This window comes from Suricata suricatta, chromosome 6, assembly GCF_006229205.1.
Source record: "Suricata suricatta isolate VVHF042 chromosome 6, meerkat_22Aug2017_6uvM2_HiC, whole genome shotgun sequence".
In the NCBI taxonomy this organism is placed as follows: Eukaryota; Metazoa; Chordata; class Mammalia; order Carnivora; family Herpestidae; genus Suricata; species Suricata suricatta.
In genome coordinates this window covers 92,060,495-92,085,832 of record NC_043705.1, presented here as the reverse complement: position 1 = coordinate 92,085,832, position 25,338 = coordinate 92,060,495, and the positions used below count along the sequence as shown (strand labels likewise).

Sequence of the window (25,338 nt, the reverse complement as noted above, 5' to 3'; positions counted from 1 at the left end):
AATTATTTTCTGATACAAGATAAGAGAACAGACTCCAGAATCTAAACGACTCAGGATCAAATCCCTGGTTTCATACTTACCAGCGACATGAGCGTAAGGCAAGATACTTGGCCTCCCTGTGACTCAGTTTCCACCTTGTAAAATAGGCACAATAATAGTGTCTTCTAGGGCTTTTGTAAAAATTAAATGATACAGTTCTGAAATAGCCTTTAGCACAGCGCTAAGCAAAGGGAGGCCTTAAATAAAGACTTTGTGCTGTACTAGGTTCTGGGTGTACAGTAGTGAACTAGACGGACTTAGTCATTGCCCTTCCAGGATATACGGCAGCATACCCAGCTAGAACCACTCAGTATCCATTCAAGGGTCAATCAGCCTTCCACTTTCTATATGAAATAAGGATATCAAGTGAGGAGTATGGAATGGGATATGTCAGCAAAAATAAACTAATTAGTTAAAGCTACTCATTAAAATAATAGTCCCTCCCATGGACAAAGTGGTCGCATGTGTACCTGCCAGAAAACTATCCACACCACACACAGACAGGCACATGCATGTACACACACACACACACACACACACACACACACACACATGACCTTGAAGCACACTTCCCAGAAAGCCTTTAGAGAACCAAGTCACCCTCACCCAATGAAAGTTGGCTCCTGACCCTGGTAGAAAACACAGGCTGTGTGGAAAGGACATTGAAGGCCAACTCTGAGATCACTGGCACTTCATTAAGGAGTTTATTCTAAGTGCATGAGGCTTTCTCAGAAAAAAAGAAACACAGTCTTCTCCTTAAATCTAAACAGGCTGCTGAAAGGCCACTAAACTGGCTTTTACTTCGCTAAAACTATTATATAATTTACCCAGAGTTTTTCAGGCACCATCACTTCTGTTAACAGATTGGAGAACACAAAGGAAAAGTTGCTTAGCTCTGCATCTTGCCTAGAACTGACCTTGCCCCTGAACTGGCTTTGTGTGTCCTAAATCTGAGCTTAGGTATGCACCCCATAGCTCAAGGTTCTTTCTTAGATACTTGGTGCTGAAAAATTCACTGCTGATCACCAAAATAAGAAAGTGTTGTCTAAAGAAAAATTGAACTGTCTGATTTTCCTACTTTTAATTTTTTTTTAATGTTTATTTCTGAGAGAGAGAGTGTGAGTAGGGGAGGGGTAGGGTGAGAGGGAGACACAGAATCCAATGTGGGGCTCCAACCCATGAACGGTGAGATCATGACCTGGGCTGAAGTCAGACACTTAACTAATTGAGCCACCCAGGTGCCCCTGGTTTTCCTACTTTTAGGAAATATAATAGGACTTCAGCTTTGGGCAGCTCAACCTTATGTTAAATATTCTAACAGAGAAAAGAAATCTCTGTATAAGTTCTGTTTGTTGTTTTGCTTTTGCTTCTGGTTTTATTGTTTTCCTCTGTGTGGAATGCTTCAGCAACAACTGTTTGTTCTCGTTGTCTAAGAAGTTCAGCACACAGGTAGTATAGCAGATTTATGGGGTAGTAAGAAGACCTCACCTATTACTTTGTGTAATAAACTTCCTTCCAGAAGGAAAAGAAAAAATGGCTGTGCCTTGACTGCAGAGCAAGTTTAGTAAATATTTATAGGAATCAACACTGTTGGTGAAAATGGAACTTGCAGAGATCTTTAGGTTCCAAATGTTTAGCTGAAACTAAGGAGGGCTGACCTTAAAAATTGGTTGTGGTGAGCCTCCCAAGAGGAGGCAACCAACACCCAGCCTAAGAGATGGGCACCGACCAGCTGGTTAGTCTCACGCTGACCCTCTCAGTATCAGATTGCTCTAGGAGCTTTGGCAAGAGTGGACTCACAATTTGATTCTAGCCAAATTTTCTGATGAATTCCTTAAGTCCCACCAGGGACCAGTATAATTAATAAAAAAAAGACTAACCCACGTGCTTTACAAACCAAACAGCCAGGCAGTTGTGACACTTTCTGGAAAGTGTAGATACCTGATACAGATGCTCTTCTGGCCAAAGAGCCATCCCAACCCACCATGGAGAAGGGGCTCAGGGGTACCTCTGGACATGGGCAGTGCTTTCCTCTAGAAAGAACTCTGTACTTCTTCAAGGTTTTAAACAACTGGTTGTAGATACATCGGGAACCTGAATAACTACTCACATCAGTCTCCCTTGGTGATAGGGTTGGCAGATCCAATGTAGGATGCTCAGTTGAATTTGAGTTTTAGACAAACAACAAATAATGCTTTTAGTATAAGTATGCCTGAAATATTGCATGGGAAATTCCAATTTAACTGGCAGCTTGTATTTTGGCAAGAGTGGACTCACAATTTGATTCTAGCCAAATTTTCTGATGAATTCCTTAAGTTGCTGAATCTGGCAACTTTACTTGGTAGCCATGTTTTCTTTGTGTCAGATCCTGCACCTAGACAGGGTTCACAGTTTCATCTTACCTTCCTGGCCACAATGACTGGCCCAAGGAAGGCCACTGGCCCCTAGCCAAGACCACCAGAATCCTTGCCCAAGATGCCTATACATGAATATGGAAAAACAAAGCTCTCTTTTCTTCAGTGGCCCAAGGGCATGGGGATATAAGTCTGGTGTTCCTTATGGCCATTGTCCCCATCTCTTGGAGAGAGTGCATTGACAGAGAATAAAGGCAGGGCTTGACTGTCCAACTACTCCTTCACTTCCATGAGCTACCTTAACAGCCTTCCAATAATTTCCCTTTTCTGCTTAAGTTAGGTCAAGCTAATCCCTAATATTCCTAAACTAATAATACATAGCTCAAACTCTTGAGTTCAGCCTCATGGACTATACAAAAAAGGACTTTGCCATGGGAGTGCTTACAGACAGGTATTTACAATAAGATGCCTCCACCACAACTACTCGAGTGGATCATCTGGCTTTAGGTGGCTCTGTGTCTGATGGCAAGGAAGAGGATGCAGTCATTCTGGCAAACAGATCAGAGATCCTCCAAGGCCCATCTGCACCTGGTCAGCACCTCCATAGCCAAAGCTAACCAGAGTAGAGGGGGGAGCCTGCCCTTCTTGCATGAGCCACTGTCTAAAATACCTTCTCTCTAAAAATATCTCCCCTGCCCTAATTGGCATCATGCCTAAAATCTCTACCTCTAGAGTTTATATATTTGGCTTAAATCATTAATCTTCTCTATAACTGCACATCCATTAATGGTAGAAAATGAGAGCTTGGGAAAGCTGTGGATGAATTCACATATCAAGTTCCAACAGATTTTTTTAAAGTTCTTTTGAAGTGGTTGATAGTTTGGAAAGCACACTTCTGAGAGAAGTGGATAGGAGTCCAGGAAACTTCCAACATGATGGGAAAGCATTCATACAAGTGGAACTGCTGATTTTGGAGGTGGCAGTGAGTCTCTCTGATAACTGTCTTGGACAGGCAGACCAGGTACTGAAAGGGGAGCAGACATGCTAAGAAGAAACTTTACCTGCTTTACCACTTTGTTTCAGCCCAAGTCTGGGTCTAGCATTTTTCCCCCCATCTTTCTACCCTGGCTTGAATGTCTCTTTTCCCTATTGCTTTTTTCAGACTGTTTCTGACATCCTACCCCTGTTGGCAGAGACCACCTGGAGGGGAGGGTTCAGGCTCTCTCACCTGCTCCACCTTCCTGGAAATAGACAAGGGGAGCTTGTTTTTTCCCTTCATGTTACCTTTCCCTAATTGCCCTCAGCCTGACTTCACACAATACCAGTGGTTCACAGGCCTGAGAGTTCATCAGAATCACCTACAGGCCTTTTCAATCCACAGATACATGGGTCCCACACCTGCTGGAGTTTCTGATTTGCTGGTCTGGAAAGGGGGGCAATAATTTGCATTTCTAACAAGTTCTCAAGGAATGCTGATTCTGCTGGTCTGGGAACCCACAGACTGAAACCACTGGCCAGGACTGAGTTTTTTGAGAGCAACCTTGTCTTGGTCATCCCTGCACCCCCAGAGCCTAGCTCAGCACCAGGCACAGAATAACAGACTAGGAAGTGCTTATTAACGCTCTCCCACGTGACACAGGCCTTTGTCCTGTTCCAGGGCCACGGCTCGTCACATGAGCACCCCGAATTTGCAGGTATCAGGTTAAATGCAGAAAATATTGCCATTTAATGTGTTTTTATGCAGTGGTTCTCTAAAATATTAACATAGAAGAGGATTCAAGGTGGTGATCTGAGTAGAGAAAGAGATTTCGGGTCTTTTCTTGAAGCTTCATTTACATAGCAAATACACAGTTTTTACTTAGAAGCTGTGTATTTGTGGTTGCTTTGGAGAAGGTTGGTGGAAATCATTAAGAATTCCCATTCCCACCCCAACTGTACCTCCCAGCCGCTGCTTAGTGCTGCCAGTGATACCACACGTGCCCGAAATATGTGATTCAGGTCAGCAGGTCTGAGACTCCTCTTTAAAGCATCACTCCAGAAGGACAGCTTCAAGTCAGTGCAGTAAGGTAGAAGCGAATGAGATCAGGGATCTGTGCTTCTCAAAAATGATGCGCGGCCTCCCTGCCGAGGTATTTAACCCCTCTAGGTCTCTGTAACCTCTTCTGTAAAATGAGTCTGGAAGACGTGATCCCAGTTTTCCGACATGGGATTCTGTAGTTTTCATGCAGAAGGCAAGCCATCTCCAATTTAAGAATGGACTATTTGCTTGTAGCCTAGCTGTTTGGAATCTGAAAGAAACTTTTCTCCAGGTGGACAATGTTATTTCTGACCAGTCCACCAGCAACTGTTGCTGGCTGAGCTCTTCACTGTGTCCCCAGGCGAGCTAAGTGCTTTGCCTGCCTTGTTTCATTTAGCACGACAAACCCACAGTGAGCTAGGGAGTTTTAACACCCCCACTTTGCAGATCAGGGAACTGAGGGTCCACGAGATCAAATATCCAAACATACTTTCCGAGAGCCTCACAGATATAAAGGGCCAGGGCCTAGACCAGTCTGGTTTCAAAGCTACTCTAGCTACCATGTTCTATTGTTTTCATAAAAAGTATGATTTGCCCAATATGCCTGAAATATAGAGTCCAGCCTTTAAGTACAAGACAGCATTCAGTTTTGATACTTGTGCTGCAGGAGGCAGAAAGCATTGCAGTTAAGAGCTCTGAGCCAGAGTCCCCAAGTTCAAAGCCCAGCTCTACCACTATTGACAGAATGACCTTGAGCGAGTTACTTAATCTCTCCCCCATACTTTCCTCAGCTCTAAATGGGTATAATAAAGTATTTGTCTTCAGAGCTATTGTATTCAGTGATTAATATATTTAAGTTGGACCATGTAAAACTACTGATAATCTATCACAGTTGATCTATCAGAAATGGCAATTTCATGTCTATATATTTAAAGTTTTTAGAACAGTGTCTAGCATACAGTCAGCACTATATTAGTGTGGGCTGCTATTCTTACTGAAAATTGCGTTTAGGGTTTGCAGTATCTGAGGCATAGTAGGTGCTCAATGATTGCTGGTGGATTTATGAAATAAGTAGAAATTGCAATGCCAAGAACACATCTGTGGTGATGTGGGCTATGGAGCTCATCCCCCACAGGGTTGGGAAAAGGGCAGGTGGGGAGGATGGGGCTCTTGCCTTCTAACAGATTCCAGACTCTCTTGGCATCACTTAGCATAAGATAGGAACTCTCTCAGCAGGAAGGACTGACTCCGTGGATGTAGCCTCCCTGGCAGTGTTTGTCCTCTGACCCTGAAGAATTGAAGAAAAACCCACAAGGTGGAAGGGGTGGGAGGTTAGGTCTTGTGTTTTGATTTTATGCAGGTAGAAATACAAGGTAGGCATGGGGAACCTTTCTTCCAGCCTGTTCCTCTACTGCTACTCCCTTTCTTAGACTGCCACTGAGGACAGAAAACACAGAAATAATGCTTGGCCTATGGGCAGAGAAAGACAAAAGTTACAAGTTCACGTTTCCCCAACGTGAACATACATACATACAACTGGCACCACCAGCAGGGTATGACCTTATGTGGTATGGGGGCACATTGCTTTACTTCAGTAGTTATGTTTACCTGAGTGTATCACAAAGCCTTGTAACTAATACATCAAGCATTTTATTTCACAGATACTATTTTGGCATGAGGCTAAATGGATTCGAGTTTTAAAAGGGGGGACTCCTTTTTAAATGTGGGAAGAACGTACTAGTGCAAGTGGCACTCAGCTTTAGTAAAAGTCATGAACGTGGTAATTGAAGACTGAGGTAAGGGAAGTCCTTCTGGCTGGGGGTGAAGATGCCTCTAAGCACACCTGGCTCTGGCACTTAGCAGCTGTGTGCGAGTGGGCATGTCATTTAATCTCTCTAAGCCTTCATTTTCTCATCTGGAAAATGGGAATAATGGTTCCACCCTCAAGGGTGACTGGGGGCAGGGGGTAGTGATCAAATGAGAAGTGCTTCAAAAGCAGATAAGAACAGAGAACCTGGCACAATGTCAGAATTCCATACCTATTGCTTATTACTATTACCGTTACCCCTCTTAGCCTGGTACACTGTAAGATCCAATTAATGAGATGTTTTTAAACACAAGTTTCCAAACCATTCTTTCATTTTGGAACTATTTCTCAATGCCATTGTGTTTAGGGGTGCCTGGGTGGCTCAGTCGGCTAAGCCCCCGACTTCAGCTAAGCCTCCGACTTTGGCTCAGGTCAGATATCACGTTCGTGGGTTCAAGCCCCATGTCAGACTTTGTGCTAACAGCTCAGAGCCTAGAGTCTGCTTCCGGTTCTGTATCTCCTTCTCTCTCTGTCCCTCCCCTCTCATGCTCTGTCTCTCTCTCTGTATCAAAAAAAAAAAAAAAAAAAACCAACAACAACAACAAAGAATGCCATTGTGTTTAGACCTAATGCTGGTTCCTGGGGCAAATTCAAAAAAGGGAGATGAAGACTCACTCTCACCCATCAAGGTGCTCCTGGCTGGGAGCAGGTTGGATGATCAGTAAATAAGTAATTACCATTTAAAGTCATAAATGCTGGAGTGCCTGAGTGGCTCAGTGAGTTGAGCATCCAGCCAGCTCAGGTCATGGTCTCATGGTTCATGAATTCAAGCCCTGCATTGGGTTCTCTGCTGTCAGTTCAGAGCCCACTTGGGATCCTCTGTCCCCTCTCGCTCTGCTCCTTCTGCCCTCATCAAAAATAAACAGACACACACACACACACACACACACACACACACACACACACACACAAAATAAAGCCATAAATTCTGTGAGAGATATGGGTACAAAATATCCTGGGAGCACAGAGAAGAGGAGCCTAGGAGAACTCTACAAAGCCACAGTAGCCTGTCCAGTAGCCACATATGTCTTGAAACTTGGTCAGTGTGACTAAAGAACAGAATTTTTCACTTTATGTCATTGTACTTAATTCAAATTTTAAAACTGAAGCAGTAGAAAATATTTATTTAACACATTTTATTGTTTTAGAAGGACCACATTTTATTTTATTCACTGAAATTTAGCATCTATATTGAGATATGCTCTAAGTGTAAAACACTAATCAGATTGGGTGGACATAGTGCAAAACAAATGTCTATTACCTCATTAGTGGTTGTTATGTTGAATGCGTACTGAACTGATAATATTTTGGATATATTTGGTTTAAAAATATAGTATTAAATTTGTTTTAATTACTAACGTGGTAACTGGAAAATTTTAAATGACATATGTGGCTTGTGTCCTATTTCTGTTGGACCAGAAGCAGAATGCAAATGACATTCTGGGTAGAGAACCAGAGAAGTTCAGAGGTTAGACCCAACTCTGGTTCCCCTGGGCATTTCTTTCTGACAGTTCTGGAATGAAGCTCAGAGGGTCTGAGGACGCTGGTTAGGCGACTATTCCTGGAGCTGCAGAAGGAAAGTGGTGCTTCTGGGAATTAGTTGTAACTATGAGATTGGGATGCCAGATTTAACAAAATTTTAAAGACGATAACAACTGGCAACTCTCGACCGTGAGTGTGTTGTATATCTGCAATAAGCCTCAGTTGCTGTGTCTGTAAAATAGGGAAAATAAAATACCTACCGCCTTAATGTCCTATATTAAAGATTAACTGAAACTAGATAAGACCAGAAGGGGACACATTTAGAAACTTAAGCCTAAAAGAACTAAGTAATAAAAACAAGCCGGGGAATTTCACAAATGGTTCACCTTTCTTGAGCTCTGAATGTGCAGACAGGGAGGATCTCTCTTCCCCGGCTGAGATCAGAGGAAACCCCAGCCCCCACCTAGAGGTGAATTGGATTATACCGTCTAGAAATTGGGGGGTATGGGGGAGCACGAGCCAAAGAGAGGAGGGAGGTTAATAAAGAACAATGTCGAATGTCTTTGTGCTGTCATCACAGTGCTTTGTATAAGCCAAAAGTGACACAGCAGTTACAATGTTGCTACCTGTTGAGAGAAATGTGAACTTTCAGCAGGAAAGAAATGTGTGGGTCTTGAGTATCACATAAAACCCCTCAAATTAGCTCTATTAAGTAAATTCTCACAAACTCAAAATAAGTCTAATTGTGTCATTTATCTAATTGCAGATGAAAATGTAGTTCTTTTTTTAGGGATACAGGTGGCTTGCATTCCAAAAAGAAAGTATCCTTTTTTCTTTTTCTTCCAGATAATCTTTCTCTCAGTAAGAAGTTGACCCTGTTATGTTAAACATATCAGAGAACCAGGACTACCATATTTCTGAGGTTTTTATTTCCCCCTGTGCCATCAGGCTCTGAGAGAGAGAACTAATTTCTTTTAATACAATGTTTCTTTCCATTAGAATCAAGTCTAAAATGTTTCAGGTTAGGCATGTAAAATCTGCTTAACTAAAAACCAGTTAAGAGAAAGATCAAGCCCAATTTGCTAATACAAGATTTTTTATTTCTGAGTTAGAAAAAAAATCCTTGAGAGAACCATGTCAAAAATTAAAAATTGAAAAGAACACTAGCAGCCTCCCCGTGTGCCTAATTTAGCTTTGCTGAACAAATGACCATATTGACATGAGAATTACATACAGGATTTGCTCAGCATCCTTATTTCTTTAACTCATTTCTCACTCCTGAAATATTGCCCAGCTTCTGTGCAGGAGGGAGCTGTGTCTGTATCGACCATGGCATCCTTGGACCAGGTAGAATTAGAAAAATGGTGATTTTAGTTTCTCGTTGTGAATGAGCTCCTCCAGGAGAAGTAATTTGTCATAGAAACCCAATGTAATGAAGTCAGGATTGGGAAGGATCATGATACCTCTTTTGTTGACTAGTCTATAAACAGGTTATTTTTGCTCATCCCTGACCTTGCAAATAGTAGTAATAAAAATCTTAAATGGGTGAGAGAAGGAGGCTTTGCTGAGGTCCCCTCAGGTTCTCTGATAAGGCATTGCCTTGCACATTGGCCTCAGCATTCTTCATTCTTTAAGGAGATGGAAAAGGACAGTAGAGAGAGCACCAGACAAAAAGTTAGGAGACCAAGTTCCAAATCCTGGCTTAGCCAGTCATTGGTCATCATGACCTTGGGCAAGTCATTTCACCTAAGTGAGGATCAAGGTCACTATCTGTACAAGGGCCAGACCAGACGATCTTTGAGCCCATCAAGACTGTGACTCTCCCATTCTGATGTGATTCAGAAAAAGAAACCAAAAAGGTTTCTCTGAAAGGTGATTCTAACAAATAGGGGAAGAATATCTAGATGAATAAACATGCCTAGTCTTCACAGGTGCTTGGAGCTGAAATTTGTCTGGCTGTGGGCTGGAATGGCGTGATGCTCAGACGTTAGGTTTCATGGCTCAGGTTCAAGTCACACCTCTCTACCACTTACCAGGTGCATGTTACTCCAGCTCTCTGAGCCTCAATGTCTTCATCTGCAAAATGGGAGAATAATATACACACCTGATAAAATTTGTCCCTAGCACATGTTAAGAGCTCAATTAAACATTAGTCACAATGGCTCTTGTGGTAATGACAAAATGACCCAAGATCCAGGAGAAAGTAAGACACTTTTTTAATTTTTTTAATGTTTTATTTATTTTTGAGAGAGAGAGAGAGAGAGACAGCATGTGCAGGGAGGGGCAGAGAGAGAGGGAGACACAGAATATGAAGCAGGCTCCAGGCTCTGAGCTGTCATCACAGAGCCCGATGCAGGGCTCAAACCCATGAACCGTGAGATCATGACCTGAGCTGAAGTCGGAGGCTCAACCGACTAAGCCACCCAGGGGCCCCAGTGAGACACAGTTCTTGAGTGCCTCCTCTGTGTTCGATACTCATGGATTCCTGCCTCCTTTGTACTGACAGCACCTTATAAGGTCAGTTTGTTCACCCTCTTCCCTTAGTGACTGAAAGTACATGCTTGATTCTATAAACAGCTGCCCCACCTAGCAGCCGTGTCAGTATGAATTTCTGATACTGCCTCCAGTCTCTCATCTGTAAAATGGGGAGAATAATAGTACCTACTTTAGGCTTCTTGTAAAGGGCAAATTAGATAATGCATATTAAGCTCTTAACACAATGTTAGGCACTGAGTCAGTACTTTATAAAAATGCTAAATGTTTCTTCTAGCTAAGAAAAGTGAAGCTCAAAGAGGTCAATTAGTTTGCACAAGGTCATCCACTTATGAGTAGTAGCGTGGGTATTTAAACCCTGACGGGAATCAGGTCTCTTGTCTCAGAGACCCAGGATAGGGGGATGGTTCCTCTTTCACCCCATTCCTAAGGCATCTCTGGCTTTGCCGTTTGCTTCTGGCTTCTTGACTATAGGCTCCACAGCTCGATCAGAGGGCTTATTGGAAGCAGTTTGATGGGGGGTGCCTGGGACTCAGGAAGGGGAACGAGTCCAGATCCTTCATTTCTTCATTTGCTACAGCAGAGGAAAGAAATGTGCCCTGGGAGTATGGCCAGTGCCCCAACTGCCACGTCCCTGACCCCCCTCACCACGACTTCCTGCAAAGCCTATTTTCCACAGGAGAGTTTCCCCTCTTTGTTCCAGCACACACTGCACATCTACCAATCGATATGACATCTTATCCTCTAAAACATTCATAATGTCTGCTTCCTATGATTCCGGTGGCCACATGCTGCATGCAGCCTGCATCGCCTTCCCTTTGTAGTAAGTAGTCTTGTGGACCGGCCCCCTCTTTAACAGGGCTGCTGGGTGCTGTTCTTTAAAGAAAGACAAATATTGTTTGGGTTGTCAACACTGAATGACAAGCTTCGGAGGGAGAAGAAAGATGCGTTTAGGTGTATGTGTGCGGATTGCGGGAATGTGTTTTGCTATCACAAAAGCTCTTAAAATCTGAGACCATGATTTATTTGCTGAATAAAACCTACCGATATTATCATTCTCTAAAGGTATGTTGATCACATGGGTCCTTTCTTAGAGAAAGAAAGGCTTTTATTTTATTTCTTTCCTGGGAAAAATAGTGGCAGGAAAGGAGTCGTCTGGGTGGGAAATGATACCCTGTGTGGCGAATGGCTCTGGGCATGTGTTTATCTGCCTGAGGATAAGCTGGCTCAGTGGACAATGGGATGCCCGGCCAGCATCGCCAGCATCGCCAGCCCTCCAGGGTACATTCCTGGAGACTGTGCGCAAGGAACAGACAGTGGCTGTGAGCGTGTGTGTCTGTCTCACATATTGATCCGCCCGGTGATGCTGAGAGCAATGGGCCTTGTTAGAGGTCACCTGAGCACACCAGACACCACATACCCACGGCATCCAAAGTTACCACCTACAGCACACAGCAGCGGGCGTAAGGGGTCTCCAAGGGCAGAGTCACCCCAGCTTGGGGGCCCGTGCATCCAGAAGCTGCAAGAAGCCCCATTTGTTTCCCCCCAAACACAGGAATTGATTAATCTCGTACCACTTGCCACTTGCTGTACTATCCTGAGCCTGTCATGAGAATAGATTAATGCGCTGGTCCCTCCGTGTGGATTCTTCTTGTCTCGAGAACACACTGCTCCCTGGTCTCGGAGCTGCCTCACGCAACTGTCACGTTGTTCCCATGGCAGATGTGCAGGAGGGGACAGAGAGCCTCTCTGCTTCTGCAAGGGACTAACATTAGGAAGGCAGAAACAAAATCCCTGTTTTCGCACCACGGCTGGAAGATCAGAGAGTGCAGATAGAGGTGTGAATGCAGGTGCATTTCTCCAAAGCCCCCTCTCATTTCCACTGGTCCTGTCAGGATTCTAGTATCCTATCTGTGACTCACTCTTCCCCTTCCGTGTCATTCCTGGGTCATAAGCTTTGCAACCATTTTGGAAGCTGCCAACTAGAAGTTGGACACAGGCAAGTAACTTTACAGAGCATCCTTGGGAGATAGGTACACAAATTCCATTACTAGTAAAGGGATTTGTGGCCATAACTTCCCTGCAGTGCTTTGAAAATTCATTCCATTCAGAGTATTGCAATACACTGGGGGTGGGTGAGGGGAATAAGAGAAATCACTCCACCGAGGCAGTTGGAAAGGGATTTTTTTAACTCCTTTATATTTAAATTTTTTAAACTCCTTTAAGACTTAAGGCATTTCAGAGAATGTTATCCCACATGGTTCTGTTTGTATCTCTTCTTTTACCAGAAGGTAATTTTGGCACTGACAGCGTTCCTAAAAAGGGTACCATTAATCCACTGCAGTGGGCCCCTCCTCTTTGAGGAACGGGCCCTGCACTCAAGCACATCCCCAAAGGATGATAAACAAACTGACCAAGGAAAAAGTCACCAAGCATATTGATTGTTAGCTTGCCTGACTGAGAACTGAGGTTGCCAAACAGATTTATTTTCTATTGACGGCTGTGATTCCTTTCAGTTAAATAGCAAGCTGGTCGCTGACCAAGGACAGATTTATTAGCGGACTAATGACTGCCTACAAAGGGAGGTATCTGTTGCTGAGTGAGCCTTGACAGTATTTTGTAAGTAATTCTGTAGCCCACTGCCCTGTGCAGTCTTTGCTAAGTAGTGGTTCGCTTAGAGAATTAGGAGCCTAATGGCCTCCAGTGAGAAGTCTTGAGTAAGTCACTAACAGGGCAGGACATGGGTTGAGAGTTCTAACTCTGCAGTTCCATGTGTCTGGGTTTAACTTACAGATTTCCTGGTTACTGGTTACTGGCTGTGTGATCTTTCTTGGGCGCATGATTTAACCTCCCTAACCTTCAATATTCTTATCTTGAAGCGGTGGTAGACTACGTTACCACGTCACTAAGAATGGAAATAAATACTTTTAGAATCCTCCAGTGTTCACCTGATCTCACCTAGATATACGGCAAAGTCTCTCCAAAGGCACCCACTCCCCACCACCCACCTTCCCTACCACCTTGCACTTGCACTCTCCTTTCCCACTGATCCCATTCCAACCTCAATACTCCACCACATCTCTGCATGAATTGCTTTCTCACTCCCTTTGGGCTTTGGCTCAAATGTTACCTATCAGACACCATCCTTGACTGGTCTACATCTAAACAAAAAACTGAATTACTTACCCCCCGCCCCCGGGCCCTGGCATCTCTAACCCTATTAATCCTCTACTTTTCACTTGTGTGTGTTTGGTTTCTATGTCTCCCACTAGAATGTCAGTTCCATGAGAGCAAGGAACTCTGTCAACTCCTTTATTCCTGGAACCTAGAACACACCTAACACACAGTAGGTGCTCAGTAAATATTTGCTGAATGATGAGTAATAAATAAAATGATGCAATTAATGTAATTAGCCTGGTACCTGGTGCTTTGCCAAAATAAATGTTAATTGTCACTATTCTCATGGAGGTGGCTCATCTGCATGTGTTAATTTTCACTACAGCTTACAAAAGTGCCTTTGCAGATTTCCTTTGCAAGTTCAGGGTTAGCAGTGGTGCGTTTGAGCCCTGATTATCCTGCTGTAGTTCTCTCCTCTCAGCAGTGGCACTTGAGGAATTGGCTACACTTCCCATGGGAGTCCTGGCATTGTTGACTAAATTGGCTGATGCGGCGCAGGGAGTCCCAGCCTTTCTGGTCTCTGAAGGAGCTTTGCCATCATCTCTAAGGCCCTTGTGAATCTGACCACATGCTGAGCCACAAGACCCAGCAGGCAAGCCTCCCTCCTCCCACTTCCTAAGCTCTGCTTGGCCTCAAGCCTTCCATTTTCAAAGGGAAAACCCAATCTGTTCCTCCAGTTATGTATCGACAAGCCTGATCTTTAAAGATACCCCCTGCTCCTGGAGGCCTGCTCAGCAAACACAGAGCATCCGTGGCCCCCGTGTTTGCCCTCTTTGACAAGCAGGGGCTGAGCAGCACTCTGAGAAGCGCTGCTGACATATTGATTGACTCTCTTGTCAGGTTGATCCTCTGCCAGCCAATGAACATGGAAGGTTGTAAGTGGCACCCAGCAGGGCCCACACATACCCTAATTACTATGTCAGACAACCCCCATTCCAAGCTGCCACTTTTCAAGGCCTACATCTCCTGTCCTTGTGGTTGCTGGGGAATCCTGTTACCTGCAACCAACCCTTAATCTTCACTTGGTTTCCTCTCAGTATTTCTTTTAAAGCCCATCTGGCACAAAAACAGGCATCTCCACTAAGGAACTATCACCCTAACTCCAAGAAGGTCTGTTTATTATTCTTGCTGAAATCTAGGATCTGTGTGTGGTCTGTCCATCCTGCCTTGGTTCACTTTCAGCTCTTGGTGAAATTTTTCTCCAATTAGCCCGGGAGACACTTTCAGAGTTTCGCTACTTACTGTGTTTTTAGTGGCTGATTTCCCAGCTGCCACCTGGATTACATGAACTCCTCCCTGTTCCATCCTTGCTGACCCACGGAGCCCCGTTGTTCCGTCTGAGCGTCTCTCTGGAGCAGAGCCTGTCAAGTCATGATAAATTGTGCATTTGGGCCGTCGATGGTGGTGTGTCACATCAGGGAGAGGACCTCCCAAACTCATTTCACTTCTGACCCTCGAATGGTCTGAACAGGACCTTTTGGGATGAGCTGCTAGAGCATTTATGGGGAGTGAGAGAGGGGACCACCACCCCACTGCATCCAGAAGGTCTTGTGGGAGAAAACATAGGTTGATGATGCCAGCATTACGATGGAAATCACAAAATCTTGAGACTTTCTATGTTCAAATCAGAGTGCGTCACAGATGGATATACGTGACATAATATTTAAAGAGCTATTTCTGTTGTTGTTGTTGTTCATAGAAGTGAATGTGGAGACCTTAAGTATGTAGTGGTCCTAACTTTTCCTGGCTGGGCTTTAGAAAGGATCCTGACTCAATAAATATGTAACTTCAAGGAACGCACAGAGCTCTGTTGTATAAAAATGGAGTATCTTAATTTACTTACGTGGCGGTCTCCCCCTTACCTGCAGTTCAGTGACCCACGGCCAGCCACGGTAAGCGGACCATCCTCCTTCGGCCGTATGGTCAGATGGTCAGCAGTAGCCTAACACTGTTGTCACAATGCCTGCGTCATTCACCTCACTTCATCTTATCACATAGACATTTTATTGTCACACAGCATCATAAGAAGATACTTTGAGAGTGAGACCACATTCACATAACTTGTATTACAGTATATTTGTACTATTATTCTATTTTATTTTTGGTCATTGATGTCATCTCTTACTGTACCTAATTTATAAGTTAAACTTTATCATAGGCATATATGTATAAAAAACAGCATGGTGTATATAAGGTTCGGTACTATTCTGTAGTTTAAGGCACCCACCAGGAAGGCAAGTGGAAGAGTTGGGGCTACTGCAAGTGAACTTATCAGTTAGGGAAGTCTCAGGAATGCTGTTAAAACACAGAACCCCAAACTCCCAGCAGCTTATAACTGTAACAGTTTATTTCTTTATTCATTCTGTGTTTTCCCACATGGTTGAGCCAGGTCAACCATGGCTCTGAGCCAAGTTGTCATCCCTCAAGACCCAGGTTGACCATGTGGCCGAAGGAAAAAAGGTATGCAAAGTGCGTGCTGCTGGGTCATATGGCCACATCTGAATTCAACAAGATGAGGAGATATCAGCCCTTCAGAAAGGGGTGCTGAATATAGAAAATGGTCATTCCTAAGGCCACAGTGAGATTATCATGAGTTTTGAGCAAAGGACCAGGTTTGCTGAGATCCCACTGTAAAGCAGACTTTGTACCCAGATCACTATGAAAAATGAAGCAGATAACCACTTCCCACTGTTAGCTTCCTCTGATTCTGAAATCCCCCAGTGATCAAACTTCATAGTCCACAGTTTCTTCATCTCTGAAATGGGGATTGGGATAGTACCAACCAGAGATGTCAGCCACGCATCTTGATTAAGGTAACATCGGCAGCATGGCTCCTATAGTGCTGGCCATAGAAGGGGTTCCAGGACCAGCAGCAGGCGCTGATAACACTAATACCCAAAATAGCTTCTCTTTGCAGGCTCGTCCCTATTGCTGCCAGCACTGGTGTAGTTCACCCTTCATGCCTCTGTATTACACATGTTTGATTTGTGAGAGTATAAGGTCCTACATTCCAACCCCTTATGTCTAACTCCATGTGTCATTATCTATTCTGATAAACATTTCTGGAGTACCTTCTATATTAAAGACACTCTGCTAGATCTTCGGGGGTGTTGTGGATGCTTGACCTCTCTCGGGCCCTCAGTAGCCATTATTCTACCTGTAAAGGAAAACATTTTTAGAAGGTGAAGGGAGAGATTGATGGACACACGGATTTCTCAGCCCCAGCCATAGAGCAATTCAGTAGCAGAATAAGAAACAGAGTTCTCATTAGTCAGGAAACTCATTTACTTTACAGCTCTCCTGGGTCTTCTTTATCCTAAGGACACTTTAGTCCATCCCCATAGGCCAGAAAGATATTCTCATTTTCTTACTCAAGGAAAAAAGAAGGAATAGCTGACCAAGAAAAAAAAATGGTACGAACAAAAGCCTCTTTCAGCCTCCCTCCCAAAAAACAAAAGAAGGTGGTTATGCCCCTGATAGAATTCTCACTTATTTACTTAACATTCAATTCAACAACAGAAAATATGCCCAAACATGAGTTTCATTTTTGTTGCCTCGCTTCTGCCGGGAGGACAGAGCTTACACTCAGCAGATTTGGTTTTTCCCCTTTTCCCATCTGCATCTCACTTTTGTATTTTCTTTTCACTTCTGGGAGTTGTCTGAGCAGTTATTTGTCTCCTCTGACCCTGATCCTTCTCACCCTATTTCTCATCATCTTGTTTTCAGAATACTCTTTTTTTTTTTTAATAAAGAGAGGCTATGGAACCCAAAACAAGAGGAGGGGTGAGCATTTCTACAAACAGAACACAGTTTCATGAATGCCCTCTTTATGCGCAGTAAGATGAGGGTATTGTCTGCTTGCTGTTTGTTCTCTCAAAGTTGGAGGTGGGAGTATGTGCCTCACCTTGGAGAGCCAAGACCGGGTGTTCGAAGAGGGGAACAGCTTTGAAAAGAGATTCACACTGATGGGGCATTGGTCAGATTGTCATGTTTGCTTGATAGACTCCCACTTCCTTCTCTAGATGCAAAACTCAAAGCTTTAGCTGTTAGTCCTGAGCCCAGCTGCACCAGCAGAACCTGTCTGTCTATCTTAAAACACAGGGACACCCTCCATGAAAGAGCCACACCTCCACTGCAGCAGCAGGCTGGCCCAAGGCAAGCCCCAAGAACCCAACAGCAGCATAAAAAAAAAAAGGAATCATTTTAAAATAGCTAATTCCTTGGCTCCCTTCACCTGGTAATTACAAATCAGAAGCTATCGTTATCTTGAAGCAGCCACGATTAGTTCTCATTTCCTGACCTCTGTACAGTGAAAATATGTCATTATTTGAGGCAATAGAATCCGGTCTCTTCAAGTGAGTGACCTACATATAACGGATAAACGGCAGGAGAAAATTAGGTGTTACCTGACAGAAAGTGTACAGTAAATGTCACTTATTCTTATTAGTATTTATCATCTCAAAGAGTTGCCTTACACTTCAAAGTAATGTATTGGTGGGGGGGGGAGTGTGGCTCTGAGATGGGGAAGTATGCAAAAAAATAAAATAAAATGAAGCAGACCTACACACAGGGACACCATGGCACCTTAATCTGCGGCCATCAGTCTGAGCTGTATTGTTTGAAGATAGGTTTTTAACCTTAATAGAATGCAGCCTGACTTTAAGTGGTGGTAGGCATGCAGAATTAATTGCCGTGTGAACAATTTCCTAAGCATTGTTAATTGTGTTTCCTGTGGTTAATTGTTTCTCCCTTCCCGCATCATGCCCTGAACCTTTCCCTGTCAACAGCCCTTTCTCTCCTGCAGCGCTGGAACCCTAGCAACAGCATCAACCTATGTCCAGTTAAAATGCCAGACAGACACATGGCGGTTATTGTTTGAATGGGCAGTGTGCAGGGGAGTGAACTCCTTATTTACCTGCAAAAGAAGCATTTCTTAGATAGGGACTGTGGAAGAACACAGGTGTTTGGGATTTGCCTTTCATTCCATGTAGTAAAAACAACTCCCCCCAGAATCGTGGAGATGGGGTGAATTGAGCTCGCAGAACCACCTGGGGAGTAGGGAGCTGACACAAAGAGACAAGGAAGACAGGAAAAAACGAAGGAAGTTTGTGTAGGAGGTCTGGGGTGCAAATGGAAGTAAAGGAAGAGTCCTACAGACATGCTTGTCTCCTTAGCAAAGACAGCACCTTGGCATCCGGCTCCTTCTGTCCCCTTGGGAAAGTGTGGGTGTGGGTGCAGGGTGTGAGAGGGAAGAAAGGGTCATCGTAGTATTTTCGTGAAAGAACCCCATTCTACCACTACCCCCAAGCTTTCTCACAGTGGGCTGAAAGGTACCCACTTAGCAGGAGTAGAGGTAGAAGGGAAAAGCAGTTTGAGAGCTTGGACTAGAATGATGAGCTTACGGGGCCCAGTCCAGCCACGGACAATATTTGCTGCATTGCTCTTTCAGGGCAACTACAGTCTCCCCAGCAGACCGGTCCCATCTGGGAAGCCTCCTTTTGACACCGATTGTTTTGAGTAGTTTGGAAGAAACTATACTTGTCAATGCCCCTGGACCCCCAGTCTGAAAGCAGCTGCATCCACAGTGTGGGAGAGGTTGGATGTGACGGAGCAGTTTCCTTTACAGTAGTTCCAAAGGGGCATTTTACTCTCTGTGGTAGCACCATTCAGAAGGTCTGAATTCTGGTCCCCCCACACCTCCTCCGCCCACCCTGGGGAATAGCACCATGTGGAGAGGAGACCTAACCACCCAGATCTACTCCCTTTATGTATTTAGCTAATCCCTGAGGCCTGGGGTGAGCTGTTTTGTTGGTGGTGGTTTTTTTCTGTTTTTTTGAACTGCAGCTTCCTTAAAAGGCAGTTGCTTGGAAAAGGCACCTGGCCCTCCCCCTTGACATTTGCATTGCTGAATTATCTATTCATATTTTCATTACTTTGTCTCTCCTGCAGCAATGCATCTGCTCGGACTCAATTGGCAACTGCAGCCGGCAGATGGACACACCTTTAACAATGGGATAAGGACCGGCTTACCAGGAAACGATGATGTGGCAACAATGCCATCTGGAGGCAAAGGTGAGGTTACAGCTGCTGCTTGCCCTCTTGAGGTCACAGGGAAATTCAGAGCTCCCGCCAACCGGTTTAGGTTTTCTAATCCAAATCTTGGAAGGTACGCAAAAAGGAACAGAAAGGGGGGAACAAAACCATTGCCTTTCGTAGGTGCCCCTGTTAAAAGCTGTTTGCTGTTCCTGTCTGTTAGCTGTGTTTGGCTGAAGTCACTGAGAGTTGGCACCCTGCCTTCTCAGAGCAATGTGCATACCTCTGCTATCTGGAGCGACTTGAAAGCCTCCCAAGGCCTGAGCAGAAGCAGCAGCAACAGCAGCAGCTGGAGAGGCAGCAGCAGCAGCAGGAGAAAGTCCTGCCTAATCAAGAAAGCCGAGAGCAGCAGGCAGTGTGTGCCGCTAGACCAGAGCCCACTCCCCAGAGGAGAGAGGCAGCCTCCCCAGGGAGGAAGCGAGGCCTGGCAGGAAAGAGAAAGATTCTGAGCTGTTCTGCTTTGGGAGAGAATAGAAAAGAGTTTTGACAAAGCTTCTCTTCTCAGAACAGTAAAAGGGACAATGGAGATGTTTATTGAAGCAATCAGGCAACCATAGTCTTGCAGGGGAAAAAAAATAGGTGCTAACAAGGTGCTAAGAAGGAGGAGAAAAAACAGGACTGTGAGGAGGTGGGGACTTGGGGCAATTATAAAAACAGCAGCAGCCAGCGGTGGTGGGGTGTGCTGGAGTCAGGAGGAAATCACAAACAGGAGAGGTGGTGTGGAAGGGCTTCTCCAAACACAGACTCTTCCACTCTGCCGCTTAGCACATCAGGGCAGTTTACCCCTGTTTCTTAAAATACCCCACGGAGATAGTTCATAGACAAGAAAAGAAATGACGTTTATTGGGTACCTGATGTGCACCAAGCTTAGCACTGCCTGATTTCAACAGCTCTAAAGGGAAGGCCATCACCTCCGGGAAACTGAGGCCCAGGCTATTTTGGAAACTTCCCCCCAATCAAACATGTACGCAGGTACAGACTTAAACTCAAGACTGTGCTCTGTGCATCTTGGGGCAAGATGCTGGAGCTTTCCTTAGCACCGTGATTTCCCGCAGAGAAGATTCCAGAATTGATCTTCCCTTAGAGGTGTATGTTAGTCATCCTGAGATGCTACTGTTGCTTAAATTATTCTTCCTGGAGTTGTCGAAATGGCATCGAGTGTAACTTTTTATCTTTTTATCCAATCTTCAAGAATCGCTCTACTCATCCATCCTAATCATAACACTAAATTACCTTTATGTAAGCATGAAAAAGTTCTATCTGAGGATGAAATTATATGCTTTCCATTATCAAGTAACTAAAACTAGATATAAAAATGGAAAGTATATGTTGGCTTAACAGATTATGTTCTGCCTTAACTGACCAAAAAGCCCAAAGCCAGTTTTGTTGGCCTCCTTTGTGTAGTCCATTCACTCCAGTACTCAGCACCATCAGCAACTCCCGTTTCCTTTATGACAGTGATTCTATTTGGGGTGTTTTGGGCCCCCAGAAGACATTTGGCAAGTGTCTGGAGACTTTGGTTGTCACAGTTAGAGGAGGTGCAACTGGTATTTCCTAGGGATAGGTTGCTATTGCAGTTAAACAAAAGGACAGCAAAAAATGATCCTGCCCAAGAGGTCCATGGTGCTGCTCTTGGAGAAACACCGCTTTAGGAGGTCTCTGCTTCATCTGATCCCTAGGTGCCCTTTAACCTACAAGTTAGCAGCACCCTGCCCCTTGAGAAGAAAGTAGAACACACATTTGAAAGTGAATATGCATATTCGCTCATCAGGCACAGGGATATATTTGGTATGTCTACATTCTGAAGTTACATACAAATGCTTCTTGCATGAATAGCATCCTTTACCAAAGACACTCACAGATAGACACTAATGTCCATAAGTTAAGGTCAGCCACTCTGCACATGTGTGATTAAGCTTTGTTTCCAACTCCCACCCCAGCTTGAACATCCCACACCACCAGAACTGAAGATTCCCTGCACAGAACAAGTCCTAACTAAGAGTGCAGTGCAGTCTCTCAATTAACAAATGAAGAAACACTTTCCACAATGCCTTTGGAAAGACCAGAATTTTCCCCCTTAGAGGCAGTGTGCTTTTGTAAGTTGTATAACATCACCACTTATTTTCCAAATGAGTTATGAGACAGAAAAATGGTTGCCAAATTGTTGTCCAATGAATTTTGTCAATAGGACTGTTATGAAAAAGTGTGAGAATTTAAAATTGCTTAAAGTTAAAAGAAAACTGGCAACAACTCCTTTCTGAACACCAAAATAGTACTTTTCTTATGATTAAGATAGCAGATCTCTTAAACTGTTGTAAAGGTTGGTCTAAAAAATAACTAGAAATATTTTCATTTTCTCGCAGCCACCTATATCTTTTTTACTTTTTTATTTTTATTTTTTTTATGGATTACTGACTTTTATTTATTTTTTTAATTTATAGTTTATTGTCAGGTTGGTTTCCATGTAACACCCAGTGCTCTTCCCCACAAGTCCCCTCCACCATGCCCATCACCCCCATTCCGGTTTCCCCCTCCCCCTTCAGCCCTCAATTTCACCTATATCTTTTTTAAAAAGTGACCTCAGGTTTCAATTTCTTTGCCTAGTGACCTCCCTCCTCCCCACTCCCTAATTCTATACATTTAGATAACCTGCATCAATTCCAATCGACTAGTTTTCCAGTGTTTCAAATAGACAATCAAGATATATTGGCAATAAGTTAATTAAATAACACCCCCTCCATTTTTTTGTGGTATACGGTAATCCTTCACTCCGATAATGTTTTAATCAACATACACCACACATTGCCAGGGAGGTTAATCTTATTAAGCAATTACTGGGTAAGTATCCAGCAGAAGCAAATTAAAATGTAAGCAAAACAAGGGTATGTGAGTTCCATTTAAGATGGCACATCGATAGAGATTTCATTACTTGGTCTTTAGGAGTGTTTACATTGCTCAGATTTGGAAAGGAGTCTAATAGACAGGGCAGCCTACACACTCTGATATGTTAGTAGAAACAAAGCACTTGATTAATTAGTTAGGAGAATATGTTCTTTGGGCTTTGTCTTCCCTTTTACATTTGTTGTTGTTCATGGTTTATTTTTTCTCGTTTCTCTCTTTCAATTAAACCTTAACGTGGTTGGTTTGGTTGTTGGGTTTCACATCAAGAAAAGGGAGCCCACACACTGCCAGAATCACTCACCGTCTCGAGTGTATTTCTATGTTAAAAGCAATGAACTCATACATCTTCATTACAAGAGCACAGAGCACTTTTTCTATAGATCTGGGATTAGATAAGCCTTGAGAACGAAGATTCAATACAGTGTTCTGACCTGGTCAGATAACATAAGGGAATCCAGTTTGATTGGCTAGGCCCAGAGGCAAAGACTACAAGAGCTTTTAAAGGGCACATCACATGTAGCCAATTTGTGCACTGATCTTAAGAAAGAATAAACTCCCAAGTAGAATTTCATGGATCATTCTCAAAACCTATCACTCATTTTAAACTCAAGGTGTCCTCTATATCAGGGGTCAGCAAATAACGTCTCATGAACCAAATCAAGCCAGCCACGAGTTTTTGCAAATAAAGTTTTATTGAAGCACAGCCATATTCATTTATTGCCTATGGCTGCTTTTGCACTACAGCAGTGGAGTGGAGTAGATGCAACAGAGATGAGATAGCCCACTAAAGCCTAAAGTATTTGTTATCTGGCCCACTATGGAAGTTTGCCCACTACTCTGTATCATTTGCAAACCCATGTCTACCTTCATTGGACTGTTCTGCAACTATAAATTATAGGAGACAAAGCAGAAGGGAACAAACTCCCAATAGATCAGGCTTTCCTTCTTGACCAAGTGTTGGGAATACTTTGGGTAACATGCATTGACAGGTCATCTGTAATATATGACTCTAGAGTTGGTCCAACTGGTTACAACTGCCAGCTCTATCTCTTAGCTGCTTGAACATAAGCAGGTCATTTGTCCTCCCTCAGTCAATTCCCTCCCTCAGCTGTAAAATGGCACCCCTCACAACCTTGGCATCCAGTATAAAAGAGACAGTGCTTGTAAAACACAGTGGGTAGCATCAGGCACTTAATAAGAGATCCAGGAATATTAGTTGTCACTGACATCATCATGCCATCTCTCAGTTACTCCATTTAACAAGCATCCATGGGCTGCCACTTCTTACGAGGTGTTATAGTTTCCAAAGTTGAAGGCTGCCTTCAGAAAGTCAAGATAGACAGTTGTTCTGCTTCATCTTTTCCCTTCACCTTCTAAGAATTAGAATAAACCCAGATGTGAAGACTTCTTCCCACACATTTGCTTGATGAGGTCAGTGGGAAGCAAGACTTCCCATTCAAAAGGGCCAATGTGCAAAACAAGCTGGCCCATTCCCCACAGCATTATTTGTCTCACTGCAGCTTGAGTTCCATCACTGCCAGCCTGTCTGTTTTAAGCCCCACCATTCTCGGTTTATAACTCAGCTGTAAACATTTATTTGTGCCTGGAGCACATTTCTTTCCTACCCTTTGAAAAAAAAATCAGAATTTCCAGATGGTATGCAAGTTGGAAAAAAATGGCAAAGACTGTTATTCTGTTTAGAAACATGTTTTTCTACACTTGCCCTTTCAGCAAAAACTTCATAATGATTTTTACTAGTTGGCTTAATGCATGGTACTAGGAGCCAGATTAGCAGGGAGGTTGGTAATTCTTCCTCTGGCTCTTGTCAGCCTCTCAATGAACACAGCCCAGGGTTTCAAAATGATCACTTCTCTACATGGGGCTTTTTCAAAGTCAGTAAAGTTCACAGAAGGGCAAGAGATGGTTATGTTTGAGCCAACCATTATAATACTGCATGTCTACTGGCAAATACACCAATAGCCTACATACCAATGCAAAAACTCCTCTCATTCTCGAGGCCATCTTATTCTCCCTTTGTTACATATGAGTACAGCTTATGTGCTTCATATTGGTGATTTTAGCTTCTGATTGCTACCCACAATCCCATTCTAAGTTGTATAAATTCTGTTGTACATGATATCATCATGGCTTGACATGGGTATTAAGAGCAAGATTATCTATCTCCCTCCCTAGTGCAATTATTCTCATTTGTGTTAGCACATTTCTCTTTCAGAGTTTACTGGTACATCCAGAGGGTGGTCTCTGTCACTTGTTTCAATATACACCTCTTTGTGTGTGTTGTACTTAGCCCAAGATCTGAAAAGCAGTCAGCGAGTGGTTAGAAATGTGGGTTCCAGAAGCGGTCATACATGACATTTGATCCTAGCTCCACCACGTAAGAGCTGTGTGACCTTAAGCAAGTCATTTTATTTTCATGGTCCTCTAATCTGAAAACCAGAAAAAAATCACAAACATATCAAGAGATTTCATGGCCAACAATAACCACTCATTAAATTTTAGCTGCTATAAATAACACTAATAAACTGAACTACATATTAATGCAGAACCATGTTCACCTGAATGGTAAGATATATAAATGTCTGTTAATATCCCTAGTGGCAAAGAGTTGGCTGTTTTTATCTAAGGTGACAAATTGGGGTTTCAAAAGATGTAAAGGCCACATGTAGTCCCAAGTGCTGAAGGATTTTATAAAAATCATTATTGCTGTGTGAAGTTGTGAATACATCATAGGAGCAGTGAATGCTCAGGATAGAAATCTATTTCTGAAGAAATAGTCGGCCAGCAGCAGGGTGAAAGCTGATGGGCTGCCGATGATGCATTCGAGCTGTACTGTAAGACAGTGAATCTAATGTCCTTAGGAGAATCTCTTTGCCTATCTCTTGGTTAAACAGAAT

General features: G+C 43.5%; 1 protein-coding gene across 1 annotated transcript in view; it reads left to right on the top strand.

Annotated features, from left to right (window-relative positions):
* The window catches only part of TENM2 (teneurin transmembrane protein 2), a 1,222,720-nt gene that overhangs the window by 992,416 nt on the left and 204,966 nt on the right, over positions 1–25,338 (top strand). The window contains exon 10 of the mRNA XM_029942895.1: positions 19,379–19,501. Coding sequence (XP_029798755.1) covers positions 19,379–19,501 — 123 coding nt within the window. The remainder of the gene's footprint in view (positions 1–19,378; positions 19,502–25,338) is intronic.